The sequence below is a fragment of the Ricinus communis genome, chromosome 5 (genome assembly GCF_019578655.1).
Source record: "Ricinus communis isolate WT05 ecotype wild-type chromosome 5, ASM1957865v1, whole genome shotgun sequence".
Taxonomy (NCBI): domain Eukaryota; kingdom Viridiplantae; phylum Streptophyta; class Magnoliopsida; order Malpighiales; family Euphorbiaceae; genus Ricinus; species Ricinus communis.
The window spans coordinates 3,129,345-3,151,599 of record NC_063260.1 but is presented as its reverse complement, the minus strand read 5'-3'; the positions used below and the strand labels follow the sequence as shown (position 1 = coordinate 3,151,599).

General features: G+C 32.8%; 2 protein-coding genes across 2 annotated transcripts; both read left to right on the top strand.

The window, feature by feature from the left end:
* Positions 1-226: 226 nt before the first annotated feature.
* Positions 227-11,309, top strand: LOC8265035 (RAB11-binding protein RELCH homolog). The gene is made up of 20 exons (XM_048374334.1): positions 227-669; positions 1,994-2,146; positions 2,898-3,076; positions 3,466-3,573; positions 4,557-4,727; positions 6,516-7,070; positions 7,332-7,406; positions 7,487-7,615; positions 7,726-7,800; positions 7,885-8,094; positions 8,356-8,508; positions 8,602-8,816; positions 8,937-9,054; positions 9,167-9,299; positions 9,368-9,569; positions 9,653-9,758; positions 9,868-10,008; positions 10,094-10,217; positions 10,362-10,478; positions 10,704-11,309. The coding sequence occupies exons 1-20, from the start codon at positions 471-473 to the stop codon at positions 11,066-11,068; spliced, it is 3,528 nt and encodes a 1,175-aa protein (XP_048230291.1). The 5' UTR covers positions 227-470; the 3' UTR covers positions 11,069-11,309.
* Positions 11,310-13,242: 1,933 nt separating this feature from the next.
* LOC8265036 (L-Ala-D/L-amino acid epimerase) lies at positions 13,243-16,511 on the top strand. The gene is made up of 7 exons (XM_002528034.4): positions 13,243-13,991; positions 14,758-14,868; positions 14,984-15,203; positions 15,275-15,611; positions 15,843-15,904; positions 16,028-16,100; positions 16,267-16,511. Coding segments are annotated over exons 1-7 (1,359 nt in total). The 5' UTR covers positions 13,243-13,436; the 3' UTR covers positions 16,268-16,511.
* The last annotated feature ends 5,744 nt before the right edge of the window (positions 16,512-22,255 follow it).

Genomic DNA, 22,255 nt, shown 5'->3' with positions numbered 1-22,255 from the left:
ACCATTGCACGAAATCGGGGCGGATTCTTTAAAAGGTAAAAGAATCCGGGATTTATCTGGATATGCCATGTCAACACTTGCACGTGACTGTCTAAGTTTAATAATAGAAAACAATTAAATAATCTAAGAACTTACCATTGACTTTCTTGACGGTACCACCAACAAACTTTTATGCGTACACCTCATCATCCCATGGGCCCCACCTAATTCTGACAATCAAATATCATCCGTCGGATCAATCAAATCTCAACTCACAGAACCATTTCACGAACACCGACACAACCGCAATGCACCGTATAACTATCCCTCTATAAAATGAAGAAATGAAAAATCAGCTTAATGAAATTGCTCAAAAAAAAGCAGCAAAATCTAAAATAAAAACAGATCCAAATCCGAGCAAGACCTGTAATAAATGAAATGAAGTAGTAGTAGTAGTTGTTGTTGATGCAGAGAAAAGAAAAAGAAAAAAAATGGATGTGGAGAGATCGTCGCTGTGTAATTGCGTGGTGAATTTCTTGTTAGAAGAGAAGTATCTGTTAACAGCGTTTGAATTGTTGCATGAGCTACTTGATGATGGCAGAGACGACCACGCTATTCGTCTTAAGGAATTTTTCTCTGATCCTTCTCAGTTCCCTCCCGATCAGATCTCCCGCTTCAACTCTCTTCGAGGTGTTCAATTTTTGCCCTTCAATTCTGTTTATTTTACGTTTATATGTTTGCATTCTTTTTTCATTTTTTTATATGATCCACAAAAGTTAATTGAATGAGCTGCATTTTGAATTTCAAATTGGATTTGACAAGCTTATGTTTTTATTGTAGGCTAATCTTAGAGAGATTACTAGGAGTATTGAGTTTAGAATTAGTATATAAATTGAGAAATAGATGGCAGAATAGTTATTTCTATCTGTTTGTAGCATGAGAAGATTGTGCTGTAGTAAATTGTGCTGTAGTATTTATAATTAATCTAGGAAAAGTTGTTATTGGTTGTAGTTAAAGCAAGCGAAAAATTTATCCAACTGTGATCTGCAAGGAAAGTATATTAGAAGATTCTACGGATCACATAAAATTAACACTGTGGATCAATATTGAAGCTTTTCCAGAAGCATCCTGAGATACTTAAAAAGTAAAAAAATCTTCAGCATCTTTTTAGTATTTTTCATAAATCTTGAATTGATGCTGAAAAATAGCACTGTTTAAACTACTAAGCTAGAATGGAAAAATGTAAAGATTTTAATCAGCTAGGTAGTTTGAACATTGCTGTTAGAGTTCTCATTGAGACTGGTAACAGGGTTCCATTAAATTTCTTTGATATGATAAATCTGACATGTTTAAGATATAAAAAACTCTAAAACAGATACACAGCAGTTTCAAACTGCTTGTTGCAACATCTAAATGGGTGTGTTTCTTTTTTCCTTATTAAAATAGAATGGATTTTTCAATCTTAATGATGAATAGACTAATAGTGCTAGCAAGTGTGCATAACAGGCTTACAATATGGCACAAGTAGGATAGGCTAAGGCTGTGTTGCCCTAGAATATATATTTTTTATTTCAAAGTTAAGCTGTTTCTCTTGATGCACATTTGTTATTCTTGGAAAAGTAAAAGGCTATTCCTTTAAACACATTTTTTTTCCTGACTGCAAGGAACAAAATCTTATACTTTTTTTTCCCACGGTCAATTTTATGTTTGTTCTTATACATGTCTGGTATATATTGTGTGATCTACATTTACATCACTGTTCTCTCTGTATTTTTTGTGCTATCATAGCCATAACTTGTAACTGTTTTTAATATTTCTTCTTCTCCTTAGCTTGTTGGAAGTTGGTGGTGGAGACTGTTGTACTTTGGCAGATTTTCTGTATGCGCATGTAAATAAATATAGATATCCATATAGATAGGCTCAATTACTATTTGATATGTAACTGCATTTTTTATGCCGTATCTTGAATACAGAATGTAAGCGATGCTCTTTTATGCCCCTTTTTGAAAAGCAGTTGCAGACCCTCAGAATTTGCTAGAAGAGAAAGAAACAATAGCGGAAAAATTAGCGCTTAGTGAATATGAGCTCCGTTTAGCACAGGAGGACATTTCAAAGTTGAAAACTGAATTACAGAAGAAAACAGATTTGCCACAGGTGGAATCGAGTGGTAAAGCATGTTCCTGTTTATCTTTGATATCTCTGTATGACATAATCTTTTTTGGTTCTGCTCAATTGGGAATTATATGCTTTGATTGCATAGTACCGTAGTAAGCTCAGTTTTCTAAGTGGTTAGTAATTTATAGCTTTTGCATCAATGTGACCTCTAATTATTAAAGATTGATTACCAAAACTGGATAGTTGCACTCTCCAAGTTCATTAGGTAATGTAACTGGGACAGGTTCACTTTTCGCTTTTGTGGTAGAGGTTATTGACACTATAGTTGCATTACTGTCCACAGGCAGGAGAGAGACTGCTATTAGAATCTTACATAGTTTGTGTAGGGACTGTGGCATGTATATATATTGTGCTTAGAATCTCAGAAGTTGCTTAAGCTCTTATATCCTCAACCAACACAATATCTCAACTAAACATCATCTGCATATAGGATGTTTGGATTTCTGTATCTTTCGGATCTTGAATCCCTCTTACTTTGTTAGGCAGGGCTGTTATTGGTCTAACAATATTATCATTGTTTCATTATCTTCTCCTTCATTTCAATTTTTCTAATCCAGCTACAATTACAGTCCTCAATGTAAATAGCAACAAATCTTAATATAAATTAGTGTAGATTTCTCTCCTATATTAGATATCCATCGTTCTTTTCGCATGTCATACATTAATGTATATTTTTCTCCTTCACTAGACATCCATCATTCTTTTCTCATATCATACATATTTTGTCTTGAATTCATTTCCAGAGTCCAAATCAGATATTTCTGAAAACACTGGATCAGACATTTTATGGCAAAAGAAGGATGCTTCCTTTTCTGACCTGGGTCCTCTGAAAAATAACGAGCGTACAGATCTCAATTGTGCTGTAAAGGAATATTTGCTCATAGCAGGGTATCGGCTTACTGCTATGACATTCTATGAAGAAGTATGTATGAATCTTGATTTATATTGTAATTTTCTCTTGCTTTGTTAATATTGTTCTTACTTATTAAAATTTGTATGCGGAAAAGGACAACCTTTGGTCTGACACAAAATGGGGGAAGCCTTGTCTCATAAAATCAGCACTTGCTTTTTCCTATAGCAGTTGTTGCTTGATATTATTGTTGTTGCTGTATCTTTGTCATTCAGCAGAAGCCAGACAGCAGAATAACAACAGATGATTGTTTGTGCATGTGTATGTGTATTGTGTAAATGAGGTCTTGTGATAAACCAATTTATTTTTGCCTGCAGATTCTTAAATGTAGTATTTGCCTTTGTTATCTGTGTCAAAATATTTCCGTTCATATTCATCGCCTGACAATTCTTTCACCTCAGGTTACAGATCAGAACTTGGATGTTTGGCAGAACACACCTGCATGTGTACCAGATGCCTTGCGACATTATTATTATCAATACCTTTCTTCCACAGCGGAGGCTGCAGAGGTATTCATGAAATATGGCCTTCTTAATTCTTCATTTGGCTTGACTAGAACTTGATGGCCTCCTTTCTCTCTGTCTTGCTTCTCTATTGCACACACTTGCTATGTGTTTTTATGGCTTTAAATCTGTAAATAATAAGTGGAGTACAAATATGATTAGTCATCATTAATTTGGTTCAGTTGTTTAAATTAAATTGGTAAAACATGTGGATTTTTTTTCTTCTTTTCTTCTTGTTATATTTAAGGTCCATTAATATTGATCAGACCTGCATGCAATTATTCTTTAGCTGCATGCATATTGATCTGCCATTTTTGTTCAAAATTATATATCTTATAATTAATGTAATTTGTGGAGTGAATTGAGTCGACACTGGTACAAATTCTGCATTATTTTAATTGACTTATTACTTGGCTCTAAAAGCCTGTGCATGGATGGGCATTTTAATCCTTAATTAATCATCAATATTATCTAAAAGGTAATAAAAAGTGTTTCTAAAATCATTCCTAGATTATTAGCCTCAGTGTGGATATCGTTTTAACAAGTCCGAGATTTGTTGGTGTCAAAGGCACTCCAATAATGTTTATCACTTTAGTTAATGATCCTGTTTTAGAAGCATATAGAATCAGGGCGGTCCAAGTTCTTAGTCATCATTGTTATCTGAAATTAACATAATTCTTTTTAAGGTCATTGTCCATTATTATCTTCAGCATGGATTATCATTCTCTGAAGCCTAAAACATCAACTTGTTTGTAATTCTCTGGTATCTTGAATTTTACAATCATTTAAGAACTTATATCCTTTTAAACTATTTAATTTTTTATTTTAAAATTTGTTTTCCTGATAATACTTGCACAGTTGAGTGCATATGGAGTACATATTTTGATTAGGAAGCATTAGTATGAACTATTTGCTTTAATGTTTGATGTAGCGCGAAGGTGGTTTTTATGGTCAATTGTGTACCAACGACATACATTCTTATGTTGCAGGAGAAAATTGCCATGCTACGGGAAAATGAGTCATTGATAAAAGCAAATGAGAAGCTAAGTCATGAAAATGAGAAATTATTGAAGAACAAAGAGATGGCTGATATTCAATTAAGTGGATTAGCTAAATCCTTAGAAGCCCTTCAAAAAGATCTTAAGGAGAGGGAGCACCAGGTAACTCTTTCTTACTATAGTTCATCTTTCATTTTTGCAGTAATTCTCATGTAAGCAAAAGAGTACTTTCATATATATAATACTAATTTTTCATGAACGTGACTAGTTCACTGATAAATTGGTTAAAGAATTTCATAATACGTATAAGTTGACAAATAAAATAATTATTAAAAAAATGACTGTTAATAGTTATAGAATTAGTATAAAATATCAGAAGTAATGATTAATCTTGATGTGTTTTGAGTTTTTTTTTTTTGCTCCATCTGACCACATATTTGCTAACCCTCGCGTCCTATAAATGCATATGCTTCATGGCGATGAATAAATAGCACAAACAAAAGAGAGTTCTTTGTTCAATGAAAATAAATAATATGACGAAAGTTCCAGAGAGAACAATAATCACAATCACTATAATTGTACTAAGAGAAAACAATTTGATAACATTGCCACTTACATGGTCTTACATAGGACAATAATCATTATTCTTAAAAAGTTTATTAATGATATTTTATTTATAATAAGACCTTAAATAAGTGCATATGTTGCTAATGATTAAAGTTCATGTTTATATAGCAAATAAGTTAAATTGCTTATAGGGTTAGGTTATAAATTAGTTAACCTAGTTAAAGTAGGAAACATAATCAAACTAGTTACGTTATATATTAGTTAACCTAGTTAAAATAGGAAAAATAATCCAAACAAATTTGAACATATTCTTTTGTTGCTTGTTAGAAAATTTATATACATTTTTATCTTTGTTTATTGGAGTTACTTTGCTCCTTATTTTAAAGGATAATATATACTCTAAGGCAAAAAGGAGAGATAAGTCCCTGAATTTCTGGCCGAAGCGCAGTTAAACCCTTAAACTTCACAGTTGTTCAACTATACCCTTAAAGTTTAGAAAACAGAACAATTAGATCCTTGAAACTAACTCTGTCTATTTCATCATGTAATGGGATGAGACCTAGTTAGTTTTAGGCGCTAAAAAAATCACTTTAACTTACATTTTTTGTATATGAGGAAGTATTAGCTCTACTTTTTAGCGGTATAAATCATAAAATGATAATTTGTCTTTCACTTTGATAAAGAAGAATCAACACCATTACTATTAGTTAGAAAAAGAGTTAGCTCCGATAATTGTTCTGTTTCTCAAACTTGAAGGGTGTTATTGAGCTACTTTAAAGTTTAGGGGTTTAATTGCACTTTGGCCAAAAGTTTAGGGACTTATTAGTACCTTTTGCCTATTTTAAATAATTTAAATGGATGATTTATTTTAAAGTTACCTTCAAATAGTAAATGATTTTTTTTTCTAATTAAAGAATAAATCCTTATCATAAAAGTACTATATTAATGTTATATTTTCAATAGTAATTTTTATAAATTCAATTAGTATACAATTAATAAATTATTGTTATTACCTAATGAAATTTTTTTTCCAATTTTGTTTAGATTTAAAAATTTTAGATATTTATTTTTTATCTTTTCCTTCTCTACTCAAATTGTATTTCTTAATGACTTAATTTCCTATTCAAACAATGATTTTTATTTCAGAAAATAGCATATTAATTATTTTTTAATTTTGATTTGTATAAAAGCAATTATATATTAATTAATAAATGACTAAATCAACTTATAATTAGAAAACAATTGTTAAGAGCTTGATTGGATATTAAGTAAATTTGCCTGCATCACCATCCGTGCTTTAACATTTTTCTATATTATTGATCATTTTTTATTACTATAGATAGGCACATGCACATTCATCCATATCCTTTTCTCAATTTTCAGATACAAGAGTTAAAGCAATCTTGGGAGCTTCAACGGAAGGAACTGAATGATTGCAGAGCTGAAATCACTTCATTGAAAATGAACATCGAAGGATATCGTTCTGGGAAAAGCTTGATGACTAGTGATTTTGATTCTATTCAATCCCATTCCTTAGATAAGTACAAGGAAGAAATAAAATCATTGCAGATGGAAATTGAAAAGTTGAAAGCACAAAGCACACAATCTCCTGAATCTATAGTTTCTACCAGTGATAAGGAAGAGTCTTTGCGGACTGAAGAGAAAGTTGTTGAGATAGATAAGGATAAAACTGTATTATTGAACCCAGATAATGCAGTTGGAGTTTTAGACAGCAAAGATGTTCAATCAGGGATCATTGACAACACTGATAAACCAGAAGAATTTTTGTTAGGTTCATTAAGAAATAATTCAAACGGAGATCTGTATGTTGAAAGCAATAAAAGAAACTCCAAACAAAATGGTGAACCGCCATCAGAAGACAGGGGGCTACATATAAAATTGGACAACTTAAACATTGAAGATGCTTCTGACAATGCGGCAAGTTTATATCTCTTTAGAAAATTGCATTCTTTTCTGGGAGGGTTATCCATCTCTGGATTCTCTCTCCCCCTCTGTAAAGTGGGTTGGGCTGCTGAGAGAATTACCCTTTAATGGATTAATTTCTTATGATACGCCACCATGTCAGTGTTTGGGTTGGGGGAGGGGGGAGGGGGGAGGGATCTTGGTGTTGCTTTTGTGCTTTCCTTTAGCTGGAATTTCACTTTTGTAACATCTTGAATATATGATCTTGCTTTACAGGGTTTAGAAACAATTCAGATCCTTGCAGATGCCTTGCCCAAAATTGTTCCTTATGTTTTGATCAATCATCGGGAGGTTTGTTTTACTAATCTTTTCATTGATCTATGTTCTACCAGAAAGACTCTTCTTTATGCTGTATTGATTTATTTGTACAGGAGCTTCTTCCTCTAATGATGTGTGCAATTGAGCGTCATCCAGATAGCACCACAAGAGATTCCTTGACCCACACCTTGTTTAATTTGATCAAACGTCCAGATGAGCAGCAGAGACGGATCATAATGGATGTAGGGTCATCAAAATTTGATCATATATTGCATACCTTGAAACATCAATTATATTGTAGCATAAGTATACAATCTGAGCATAATGCTGAATCTTCTGAGCTTTATTTCAGGCATGTGTTAGTCTTGCCAAGAATGTAGGAGAGATGAGGACAGAAACGGAATTGCTTCCCCAGTGCTGGGAACAAGTGAGTTTCATAAATTATTTTCCCTTCTCTTTTTTCTTTTCCTTGTTCTAAATGTTTGTTTCATTTTTCTCTCCTGACTTGCAGATAAGCCACACATATGAAGAGCGTAGACTACTTGTTGCTCAATCTTGTGGAGAGATTGCAGAGTTCGTCCGGCCTGAGATCCGTGATTCTCTAATTTTGTCTATTGTGCAACAACTAATAGAAGATTCTGCAACTGTTGTTCGAGAAGCTGCTGTGCGTAATCTGGCTATGCTGCTTCCACTATTCCCAAATGTGGACAAATATTTCAAGGTCAGCCTCACTAAATATGCTTCGAGGCAATCATGGAGAAGAATCCTGATTTGACAGAATTGGCTACAATGTAAGCTCTAGAACAGGTTGATGGAACATGGTCTAGGGAATGGAGCCTTTTCCCCTCACCATAATATGATGACTTGAATGAAAATTAAAGAGATAGGATAAACAAAAATTAAGTTTTTCTGATCCATAAATTGAAATTATATTTCTGTTATACAATTAAGATTCTCCAATGGCTAAACTTATTTGTGATAGGTTGAGGAGGTAATGTTCCAATTGATCTGTGATCCCTCGGGAGTGGTGGTGGAAACTGCACTTAAGGAGCTGCTTCCTGCAGTCATAAAATGGGGAAACAAAATAGAACACATTTTAAGAGTCTTACTTTCGCATTTGTTGAGCTCTGCTCAGGTATGCTTGTTTCTTATAATTGACTTTTTGCTTGTACTCTTTTGTGCTTGGTTTGTGATACATTTATTTAAATTGTTCCTATTCTGTTTTCAGCGTTCTCCGCCTCTTTCTGGAGTTGAAGGCTCTGTGGAATCACACTTACGTGTCTTAGGGGAACGAGAACGCTGGAACATTGATGTTTTATTGAAAATGTTGGTGGAGCTGCTTCCCTTTGTGCACCAGAAGGCTGTTGAGACTTGCCCCTTTTCTTCTGTTCCAGAGTCTCCAGCTACATTTTTCTCAACCTTCTTACTTGAACTGTATTCAAAGTAAGCTGCAGACATCTGTTTCTTTTATTACTCTTTTTCTCCTGGTGGAAATAACTTACTGTTAGTACAGAAAGCTTGGTGCTGGCAATTTTGGATTTCTGAGTCTTAACATCTTATCAGGGGACAAGTTGAATGGTCGGCATTTGAATGGATGCATGTAGATTGCTTTCCCGATTTGATACAGCTAGCTTGTATGTTACCTCAAAAAGAAGACAATTTAAGAAGCAAAATTACTAAGGTAACCTTTTGGTATTTGAATTAGTTCTGTGAGATTTATTTTGATTTATTTTGTCCTTTTTTTTTATTGAGGAAATTGCTCCAATTCTTCTAATTTAGAAAATGCTTTGCAGTTTTTGTTGGCTGTAAGCGATCTCTTTGGGGATACCTATCTGGTACACATAATGACTCCTGTGTTCTTGCTAGCAGTTGGGGATAATGCAGATCTTACATTTCTTCCATCTGCCATTCACTCAAGAATTAAAGGTACAAACTAATAAATTTTAAAATCTCTGCCACATTAGTTTTCTTACTTTATCATTGTATAATTGCAGGGTTGAGACCAAAAACTGCTGTGGCTGAAAAGCTTGCTACAATGTGTATTCTGCCACTCCTCTTGGCTGGTATTCTAGGTGCTCCCAGCAAGCATGAAGAATTAGCAGACTACTTAAGAAATCTACTAGTCGATGGCACAGTGAAAAAGAATCAATCAACAAAACACAATGTCGAGATTATTGATGCTGTCCGGTTTCTTTGGTGCGTTTGATGACCAAGTGCCTTTGTTTATCATTGTCTGAGTTATAAATGATTAATGGATATAGGTCTCTTCCATGATGCAGCACTTTTGAAGGGCACCATGGTAGGATATTCAATATATTGTGGGAAATGGTTGTTAGCTCCGATGTGGATATGAAAATCAATGCTGTCTATCTGTTAAAAGTCATAGTGAGTTACTCATTCCTCTTTGATCATCTGTTAGCTAGTCCTGAAATTGTGCTTGAAATCTCAACTTCTGCTGACATTAATTTTTGAATTTGAACTTCTTTCGCTTTAGGTTCCATACATTGATGCGAAACTTGCCTCTACCCATGTTTTGCCTGCCCTAGTTACTCTTGGTTCTGATCAAAACCTGAATGTGAAGTATGCTAGCATAGATGCATTTGGAGCTGTGGCACAACATTTCAAAAATGACACAGTATGGATGTTCTTCCCTGAAGTGACATTAGCAAGCTTAAGGAAGCAGTTTATATGCGAGTCTCATCAATTTTTTCATGTCTCAGATTGTTGATAAGATACGTGTTCAAATGGATGCTTTTCTTGAAGATGGATCCCATGAAGCGACTGTTGCTGTTGTACGCGGGTTACTGGTAGCGATACCTCACACAACAGAGAGACTTAGAGATTATATCCTAAATTTTATGGGACTAGTTCTTAGGGTATTTATTCACCGAGGATTTTGTTCATGCATTCTAGCTATTATACTAGCAATTTTGTTGCTTGCACTTTTGAATGAATATGTTATGCCATTGTTTCCTTAACAATGCATACACCTTCTTTCCAAGATATATCAATTTACAGCAACACCAGCTCCTTCAAGTGATGTGGTGCGTCGCCGTGAGAGAGCGAATGCATTTTGTGAATCAATCCGTGCCCTGGATGCTACAGGTTTGAAACCCTCTTGCTCTCTCATGGACTTTATTAGCATAATTTTATTAGTTTGCTTGTTTGGCTACCCTCAAGCAATTAAATGGATGCATTTCATTGAAATACTGTCATGATTTGGACCAATTGTTGGTTATAACTCTTAATTACCTCTCTTGCGCACATACTGCATTTGCACTGTGAAATCAAATACCACTTTATGTTTACTCTTGTGCCTATATCCTTCAGATCTTTCTGCAACAAGTGTGCGGGATTTCCTCCTACCTGCTATACAAAACCTGTTAAAAGATCCGGACGCATTAGATCCGGCACATAAAGAAGCTCTTGAGATAATAATGAAGGAAAGGTCGGGTAATACTTTTGAGGCCATCAGTAAGGTGATGGGTGCTCATCTTGGAATAGCATCGTCAGTCACCAGTTTCTTTGGAGAAGGTGGATTATTAGGCAAGAAAGAAGCTGCGGATCCTCTCCCGCAAGATCCTGAATCCCCAAAGCCTGTACTGCCACCAGCAGCAGAAGACACAAGATTCAGGCGTATCATGAGGGGTAATTTCACAGACATGCTTAGGGGTAAAACACAGCCAAACCAATAGCTATCTAGTTAGATACAACAAATTGTGCAATTGAAATTACTTCTGATATTTTCGCCCTACATGTTTGATTTTAATCCTAGTGTATGGAATGGTTTATGGTGACATTAACACGAGAGGGAAATTTTCTTATTCCCATTCCTTTCATTTTTTTCTTGAAATTCTTGTTGTATAGAGAAAGTACAGTCGAACAATAGATTTTATTGAATTCTTATACTCCTGTAGGAAACACCAATTTTCTCTACTTTCAACTTGTTCCATTTCCATGCTTCGATTACAACTTTTTCCTTTCAGTAATCCATTAACAATATATATGTTCTTGTCTTGCCTTAAATAAGCGACATCATCAGATTTGCCATGTGTACAAATTTATCTGCGTGGTTTTCTATTTTTTTTTTAAAAAAAATCATTCAGTAATTGACTGCAGGATAATACATCAGGATGGGAATTTCGAATTGGGAGTGAATTCTATTGTCTCATTTGATCCAGATACAAAATATGCCTTCAGGGGGACTAGTTTTTACAGTTCGCAAATACTTACCCTTTCAGGGACTCGCTGACCAAGCTTGCTAGGGCATAATTGACACTATGTATGGATGGATTGCGGGTAATTAATAGGGCATAATTAACTTTATATCTCGATTGAGGGTAATAAAAAAGGATGGAAAAGGAATAGATGTAATTTTAATTGTATTTAGCTATTAAAATTTTTAAAAACGAAAGGAAATTTTTATGACAAAATATTAAAATTTAATTAATTGTTCTTTTTCTTATAATTTAATAAAAAAATTAAAAATCTAATTAATTTCTCTCTTTTCCTTTTAATAATTATTTATTGTAAAATCTAATACAAGAGCAAAATACATTCTTTTGCTCTTCCCTTCAGATTTTTTCCCTCTTTTTTAAAATACCTTTCCTTCCTCTATCTTCTTTATTGCCATGTATCGTGTAAAGAATTTATTTTCTCCTCATAGAAAATCAAAGATGTCAAGAAAGATGATAAGGTGACAAAGGGATTTGAATTTCTTTAACAGTAAAGACTTAAAATACATTTTCTTCTCTTTTAGTGGTTCAGAGAAAAAAAGAAAAAAAAACGGTTCCTTTCCTTCTATTTTGCATCTGGATAATGTTTTTAAAATTTAAAATGCTAAATATATAAATAGCCACCAGAACTTATCTTATTTTTATAACTGGCCCTGTAAATTTAATTTTAACTCAATTGATCCTCCCAACTTCATAGGTTGTTTTCTTTTACACCATTACACCACAATTGATTTAATTATTGATTTAATATGGTTCTGTAGATTTGACTTATTTTGTGCAGTTGTTAATCTATTATAGTATAATAAACACAAATGATCCTATCTGTCAAGGAGTTGAAAAAGAGAAATTTGTGAAGTTGGGAGGCCAATTGAATCAAATTTATGTTTAGAAGGCTAATTGCAAAAATATGACAAGATTAAGGAGCCGGTAATGTATTTAGCCAATTTAAAAACTTTAACCTCAAACAAACATAGCCTTAGCTTGGCAGCATAACTCATACTCTGCATAACCTAAAGCCTGTAATGAACATTTACTAGAAGCCTAAGGCTAATATTTCTTTTTTTTTTTTTTTGTTATTGAATTACTTGTTAACCATTAATACATTGCAATGTAGCATATACCTTAGCAGATGAAATGTCATTTTTCCATCTACTTTGGTTTGGTCCAGAGCTACTAAGCAGCATGAATCTGCACCAACAATAAGACAACCTCAAATTGAATCTGATTTAGCACTAAGCAGCATTATACAAAATTGTTTAGTTAATTATTAATTAATTAGTAGAGAACGAGTCAAGAAAGGATATCGGAACTTAATTTGGTATTAAAATATTTGCATTAACAATCACAAGACAGCTGCTCCACCATTAAAGCAAAATGGATTAAAATAACAACAAGCATCCAAGATTAGAAAATTATTCTAGTATATTCTGAAAAGATTACACAGAGCAATTGGGTAACAATAGAAAAAAGAAGTAATGAACCCTTGTTGGCTCCTCCATAGACAAAAAAATGTCCTTCACTGTCAACTTAAAATATTCATGCAATTCATTTACCATGTGGCTCCATTTTAATATAAAGCCAATCAAATGATCTTTGCCTCTACCAACGTCCCAAGAGACACTTTAGAAATCTTACTCTGCTCTTCCTAAACAATATCTTTCTCCACCAATTGCAACTCCAATCCAAGAAAACAACAAAAATAGTACAAACAAACATATATTCTCCTTCTACCAAACCAGCTTTCAATCATTTGTGCATTGTATTATAAAATCACCTTGTTGTCTAACAACAAGTGCTCTGCTCACTTACTTTCTTGTTTCTCTTGTCCATGGCTCCAATCGGTTTTGCTCTTTGTCCAAAAACTTCAATTTTCTTTCCTTCTTCCAATGTGGAAGAAAGGGTATCAGGAAATTACTTGTATGCTAACAAGCACATTAGCAAGACTGGTGTGATTGCTAGTTATGGTGGTAGTAAGCTAATGGCACAATCAACAGTTACTACTACTTCTAGTACTAGTGTTAGCACTAGTAGTAGGAGTAGTGAAAGAACCAATTTTGGGTTCAAGAATTTGGCTGAGACTTTTTGGGTTGATGTACAAAGAGCAGAAGGGAGGCCATTAAATCTGGAACTAATTGCACCATTGAGTGTGGGGTCAAAGAGTGTTGAAGAAGTGGAGAATGTGGCTATCAGAGTTGAGCTTACTAATGGGTGTGTTGGGTGGGGAGAAGTTCCAGTCTTTCCTTCAGTTACAGCTGTGAATCACACTGTAGCTCTTGCTAAAGCCATGGAGGCATGTGAATTTCTGTCTTGTAGCTCTCCTATGGTACTCAGTTTGGTGCTTAGCGAAATTGGTGGCATTCTTCCAGGACCTGAACTTGCTTCTGTAAGTATTTGTAATAAGAGTTATTCTTTTGCTTCAAAAGTTTTTCTGTTTTTCAGACAAACAATAAGGGTTTTTTCTCTAATCTTTTTAAACAAAAAGAAAAAAGAGAAGAAATTTCATACTTCATACAATAAAATAATATAAACTAATAATTTTGGGCTTAATTGAAGATATGCTAACGTGTCTAATTTTTGGATAAAATTATGCTATAATTATTACAGGAGAATACTTGCTTTAGACAAATGTGACCTTGAGGTTTTAGTTTGGAAACAGACTAGCTTGTAGAAAATGGGGCCAGAATTATTCTACAGTTTCAGTTTCGGTTTAAACCTAGGGACTGTTCAAAGTCCTCTTCCCACTCCAAGTCTTGACCAAAACCGAGCCGAAACTATTAATTCGGTTCCGATTGAAATGGCAACAAAAGAAAATAAATTACAAATCTTACAAGAATTTTTTAAGTAGCTGCAAACAAAATAAATTGAATTGTAATATATAACATTATTTATTAAGTCGTAATATTTATATTGATTAACTAAATTCATAATAAAGAAGCAACGAATATAAAAGCAACAAATAATAAATAACACCATATATAATTAGTTTCTTTATGAATTATCTAAAATATACCTAACCCTGTTTTCTCTCTCTTTATAAAGGTGAAAAGATTGGTTTTCGGTTTACATACCATCCTCTAGTACTTCTCTTTTCAGGTTTACCCCTTTGTTATGATTTTGTCACCCTGATTAAGCTATTTGTGCTCCTGAAGGTGAGGGCCGGAGTTGAAATGGCATTGATTGATGCAGTTGCTAATAGTATTGATGTGCCACTGTGGAGATTATTCGGGGGCGTAGCAAATACCTTAACCACAGGTGTAACAGTAAGTTCCTGATTTACCTACATGCTATCATCTATATGTCTGCAGTTTCCATTTCTTTATATTTAATAGAATGCTTCTCGTTTCTGACTGGGCTCAGTGATTTTCCTGTGGCTAGCTCCCAACAGTTTTTCCTGCAGAAGCTTACTCTCAAGGAGCTTCAAAGTATTGCCAATCAGGATTCAGGACCTTTAAGCTTAAAATAGGGAAGAATACTAGTGCAGAAATCAAAGCTCTTCAAGCCATACAGGCAGCTCATCCCCTTTGTTCATTGATATTAGACGCAAATGAGGCATACACTTGTCAAGAGGCCATAGAAATTCTTCAGAAGTTGTATGGTAAGGACGTGTTATTTGAATAAATAGGATGGAGATGGATGAATATTTGCTAAACCTTTGTTCCGTTGCAGACTCAGGGATAACACCTGCTGTCTTGGAACAACCAGTTCATAGAAGTGACTGGAAAGGTCTTGGAGAAGTTAGTAACTTTGCAAGAGAGAAGAAGTATGGGATATCTGTTGCTGTCGATGAAACCTGCCAGAGTCTGATTGAGGTCCGAAGAGTTATCAAGGAAAATTTGGCAGATGCCATTAACATCAAACTAGCAAAATTTGGAGTCATGGGTGCACTTGAGATCATTGAGTTGGCAAGAGAATCAGGCGTTAAACTGATGATTAGTGGCACAGTAGAGAGTAGACTCGCTACAGGTTTTGCTGCTCATCTTGCTGCTGGTCTAGGCTGCTTCAAGTAATTACCTTGTTTATTTGCAAGAACATTTCATTTAACTGTTATTTTTGTCAAACACTGGAATTATCAAGAAGTACAGCAGGTATCAGACATGCATATTTCAAGTTACTTTCTTTAAATTTGTACTTGGGGAAGTAAAATCAATTTCTTCAAAGTGTCATAATTTTCTGCAGTGTAAAGGATGTTAAATTTCTTTCGCTTAATTAAAATGTGTTTGCAACTCATATGCAGATCTGTCGTCCTAGATATGCCATTTCTGCTTTCTGAAGATCCTGTGATTTGCGGTTATGAAGGTAATTGTGCTTTTTTAACCTACAAAGATTATATAGTGTCCTTGCAACTATGCGATTTTCAAATTGTTTAAACTATGCAATTGACTGTGAATAATCTTCTTTTTTATTTTTATTTACTTATAGCTTCTGGTCCAGTTTACAAGTTCTTAAATGTTAGAGGCCAAGGAGGTTTCCTCAAATGGGACTTCTCATCATGGTGAGCAATTCCTTTGCTTTGATGATTGACTGTGAATAATTATTTTTGCAGTTTCCTCTAACATGCAGTTAATTTGTTACTCCAGTTAGATGCCTTACATGAAATATCAGGTTTAGAATATAATTTGGACTTCTCATCATGTAATGCTGTCTCCTTTCTTTTGCAGATGAATCCGAGGATTTAGTTAATCACCACAAGATGTTCTATAAATAATGGCCACAGTGATTGTTTACAGATGTTGCAATTTCAATTTGAGGATGGTGCCCAGAGTGATTGATCAAATAGTAAAGCAAAGGCAGCACTTATGGGAAACATCCTTTTTTGTACATTGATGATGTGTGTGTTGTGGTCGTGGGTCTCATGATTATTCCATAAATGATTAAATTAAGAAGGGAGAGCCTATTTCCATAACATAATTTACTAAAACATACTAATATGTTCAATTCTATCATACAAATTAATTTCTGACTTAAACTTTTCTTGCTCTCTACGGATTTTTAAAATATTCGACTTAGTTATCTATAATGTATACACATACAGACTCTGAATTTTAATATGCAATATGTTGAAGCCTAAGATAATAGATAGTGGATAATAGGTAATAAGAGAAAGAAGAGTTGATATAATATTAGATAACAACCTATCTTCACCGATCTGTGGAGCCTGTAATAAGTAATATTAGGAGTTTTTGCAAATGCATGAAATCATAAAGTAATATAGTAGTGAATGAGTTACTAATAAAATGATCCAGCCTGAATTAAATATATTGTTGTTCATATTTGCCTCGGCTTCAATTAATTTGAATTCGAAATATTTTAAATGAGTTCGGACGAGTTAAATAACAAGTTGAATTCGAGTCAAGTTTGAATTATTTATAATATTAAATTTTTTTAAACTTTTTATTTATTTTTGCTATATTCTTATATAAAAGAATAATAAATTTTATTAATATAAAATAATTATAAAAAAAAATATAAAGAGTAATAAGATTAAAGAAAAAATTCTCTAAATTTCTAAATATAAATACTTCACTGAATTGGAAATAAAATAAATTTTTTAATAAAGAATCTTAAAATTACTATTATATATATTTAAGCATAAAAGATAGAAAGAGATTTACTTTATCTAATAAAATTTATTTTGAAAATATGTATATTTATCTTATTATTACAGATATATATAATCATAATGAGTCTAAAAGCTCATGAACATACTAAGAGTATATATATTTTTTAAGTTCGTCTCAAATTCTTAACAAATTTAAAAATAAGATTAAGTTCATATCATTATAATTTCTAAATGAGCTTGAACGAATTAGAAAATGAGATGAATTTGAGTCAAATACAAAATGCTCGTATCATTATATACCCATACCCACAATGATTGTTATTAAATACCAAAATTATATTAATTTTAATATTATTTAAACAAACAAAAAAGATTAGATTAATAAACATTGAAAGTAAGAAAAGCTTATCATGATAAAGCAAGGGGGTTGGATAAGGGTAAAACGTTTGCTGTTCATGGCTTCTATAAAATCCAATTACTTAATTGATAAAAGAAAAAAAGTTTAGATATTAAAATAGTAACATTTGAAAAGTTCAGACATTCCAATTATTATTATTATACACCACAGCAATTAATTGAAATTTTAAAATGTGAAATGCTAATAATGTAAAGCAATCCAAAATTACTGGCCTTCTCAAATTGTCTCTAATGAGGGTAAACTTTTGGCTTTCAAAACCTTTTCAGCAATTTCTTTTATAGCAATTTGTTATTTGTTACTCAAGAATTGGATTAATCTCATTTAATAACTGATAATTTAATTTAATTCTAATAATCTAATCTTAATCGGCAGATAATTTTATCAGTTTTATTTTAAATTTTTTCATTAATTTATAACCGATTTGATTATTTTATATATTTAAATAATATTTTTCTTATTACAAATAAATTAATAATAATTTGTTGTAATGAGTTTCATGTAATTAATTTTTATAATTCATGATTACTTTATAATTATTATGAAATGTTCAGTATTCAATTTTCATAACGTTAGAATCAAATAATAAATCCAATTAAATAAAATAAAATAAAATATAATATGTTTATTAATTTATATCATTCAAAATAGTAGTATAAGATAATTTATTTTTGAGATAAATATTTTCAATGATTATTTAATATATTAATAATAATAAATAATAAAATTTTATTAAGTAATTTAATTTATTAACACCGAATTATCAACCATCAACTATCAATTTTCAATTATAAGCCATTAGCTAGTAACTACTAGCTCTATTAATCAGCTAAACCAACAAACTCACAATTACTATTACGACCGGAAAACATCTTGAACCAAAAATTTAAATCGAGTTTGACGTGTCACGACCCCATCCGTGGGCCCGTGACCGGCACTGGGGAATGAGTTGGCATAAGGCCACCGAATCCCTTAGTAAGTCTGATACTCACTAACTCAAACCAACCTTAACTCAAATTTTACTATTATTAATACCACAATTTACAGTAACATTAAATTTTACACAATTAAATCGGTATGCCAGAAGAACTAGGCGAGACCCGAATCTTATAAAATTACAACTGATACATCTACTATTACTACTGCGGAGAATCTAAGATTTACCAATTTACATACCAAATCATATACATCACCCGATGATGAAGGAGTCGAGTTACTGAATAAGAGTAGCGAGAAGACTAACAGTCACGTATCTGAAAAAAAATAAATTGAGACTGTCAGTCTGGAGAGTGAGTTAAAATCAAGTAATCTAGAGATTATTGCAGTGTTCACAGAAAATATTAATTATTCGAATTAGTAATATCAAACCATGCACATATATACAAATCATATTATAATCATACCATAATAAATAATAAATAAATATACAAATATTTTTATTTTTACGGGACGAGTGGCTCAATAGAACCCTAACCCCAAATTCTAGTAGCCTTTTGGCTCTCTTAATCCAATAAGACTGGCGCCCAGAGAGCAATGCTCGACTAGGGACCTTACCTCCAGTCTGGTCACTTAAGTATCCAAATATGCCAGCGCCCAGAGAGCAATGCTCGACCATGGACCTTACCTCTGGCAATTTACTCAAATCAGCCCAGAGAACCATACTCAACCAGGACAAAACTCATAATAATCTTATTACCGCAATTTACTCGAATCAGCCCAGAGAGCCATGCTCGACCAGGGCGAACTCATAAAAATCTTATCACATGTCCATGATCATTACCGATGAGCACGCGGTCCTGATGTAGCCCATCAGGCGGCATGTTCTGCAAGGCCACATTTTCCAAATCGCAATCATCACATTTAATGAATATCATTGTCTAATTAAATCATCCAACATATTATCAAATTAAAGATTAAAAATTTAATTCGTGTCGAAAAATAATAATATAAGTATTATTATAATGTTACTAATAATAATATTTATATTATTTTCAATAATTAATAATCAAATAAAAATTCTTTATATTGCGATACTAATAATCATATTAAGCATAAATTCTAAAATAGCATATTAAAATCAGACTTAGTAATAGTGCAATGATTAAATGATTTTAACTCACAAGTTTGGCGACCTCCTAACTCTGCTCCGGTGCCTTAGTTGGAGCGAGCTGAACAAATGGACTATCTAGTCATGGAAAACAATTTATCAAAATGCTGAAACAATAGATCATTAATCCTAGGTCTAGACTCCTAGGACTGACTGTCTAAAAATCTCGACTCGGGAGAATTCTACCGAAAATCCGGCAAAATCTCCCCTACAACACGGACATTACCCCCCGTAAAAACGGGTCCAGGACCTGCCAGAAAAACACTTCAAATATTCAACAATTCAAACAACGGGAGTCGGGTCCCCAAACTTCACTATTTTCCGACTCCGCCACACAGCATAAAATACGAGGCAGACAAACTAACAGATAATTATTTTTGACTCACAAATATTAAATACTCAACACAAAACAATAAGCACAATTCTAAATCAAAGGATTTCCAAGATCAACGGGCCAGAGAAAATTACTGAGATCCTCGATCGCTCGGTCGACTCGCCTCCGGCCGCCGAAGTCTGATCGACGATTCGAACACACCATCGGACTCACAACGACGCGCTGATAATGATTCCCGCTTCCGATTTTCCGATCCGACACCCGATCATCTAGAGAGATTTGCGGACGATCTCAGCCGTCGATTTGCAAACGAAGTCCGATCGCCACGAAACCGGTGCCATTTTGAAGCTTGAGTTGAGGAGAGTCGGGATACGTCCATCCTCCACCGGAGCTCGCCAGAAAATTCGAAAAACACGGCTGCCACCACTTCACCGGAATTCCCTCCTCCGGCCACCAAAACTGACGCCGCCACCGCCAAAATGAAGCTCTCTTCGAGGGGAGCCGATCGCCACCGAGATCGGTAGGAAGCGAAGCCTACCGCCACACTTCGTGCGATTCCACGCCTCACGCCGCCCGCGCATGCTGCGATCACGACGCCAAGATCGCAGCCTTGACGCCTTCCCATTTCTTCTTCTTCTCCTCCCCCACGATTTTCCTTTCCCTCTCCCCCGATCCTTCTTTTCTTTTCTTCTTCTCCATATCGACATTAGGCCCCTGAACTTTACCTTATTACAATTTGGTCTCTAAACTTTCCTAATTACTTACAATTTTATCCAGCAGAATTCCAATTTAACCCCTAAAATTTGCTTTAACTTTTCAATTAAGCCCCTAAATAATTAATTTGGGCCAAATAAGAATTATTAAAAATACACAATTATAAAAATACCCCTGACTGACATATTTATTTACAAAAATACCAAACTCACAAATTTCTATTAAAAACACATATTAAGGAAATTATACTTTTAATCCTCATCCAAAAATAATTCTCCAATTAAGTCCTACACATAATTAAATTAAATAATCAATTTACTAATTATTTTCCAATTAAATTTTAATACCACTAGTTAATTAAAATACCAATTTCTCTAAAATTCTTTTATAAAAACACTCTTTACAATTTCTTTCATAATTCTCCAATATATATATATATATATATACATTTGGAAAAAATTTGAATAACTAAAAATATAATTTATTCCTCAAATAATTTATTTGAATAATTTCTTAAAATTTCAAACTAATTGGGTATAAAAAAATAATTCATTTAATTGACTAATATTAAAATTTTCATTAAATAATTTTCAAATTAAACCAAATAAAAATTAAATTAAATTAATTTAAATAAAAACTCATTTATTAATCATTATTAATATTATCTTTATTAAAAAAAAATTCTGGATATTACATAACGAGTGCACAAGCATAAATTTCGGCTTAATGCATATACAAATGCTTGTTTTGTTATTTGGCGCTCTAACCTTTTATTTTTAATTAGTTGAACACTTAAACTCATTTTTATAGCTGAAATGTGTGCATGAGGTATAATCTCTAGCTGAAGAACAAATATCTTATTAAGTCCTCAAAAGTTTATAAAATATCTATTTTACCCATAAATGTTTTTAATATTCTAATTTTTTTTTTTATAAAAACATTGACGTTATGAATCCTTTAACATTGCATAATGTTTAAAATGACTTTTTAAAACCTAAAATAGTTTAAATATATTAAATTAAAATATTTTAACTCCTACAGATATGTATAATATGTTTAAAATATCTTTTTGTCCCTACAAAATATTTCATCATATGTATAACTAATTTTATTAAATAAAAGTATAATTATAAGAGAAATTGAAAATAAATATATTTTTAATTGAATTATAAGCATATGGTATTCAACTTTGTAAATTCAAATAAATATACTTTTAAATAGTCATAAACATAAAGATCAATGTTTTATAAAAATATATATTAAATATTAGAAAACTTGTGCAAGTAAAAGTTCTTATAATAGAGCATGAAATACTGAAAAATATTTTAGGGGTCAAAATGGTATTGTATAAAAATCTGACTTACTTAAAAGGATATTTCAAAAGCTAAAACTAAGAGGATACTCCCCCAGTTGTAGGGGTGTAAAACGATCTAAATGGTTCGAACTTCACTCGAATTTATATTGTTTTTTAACTCGTTCAAGCTTTTTGAAAAGCATAACGATCCGAGCTTGATTTT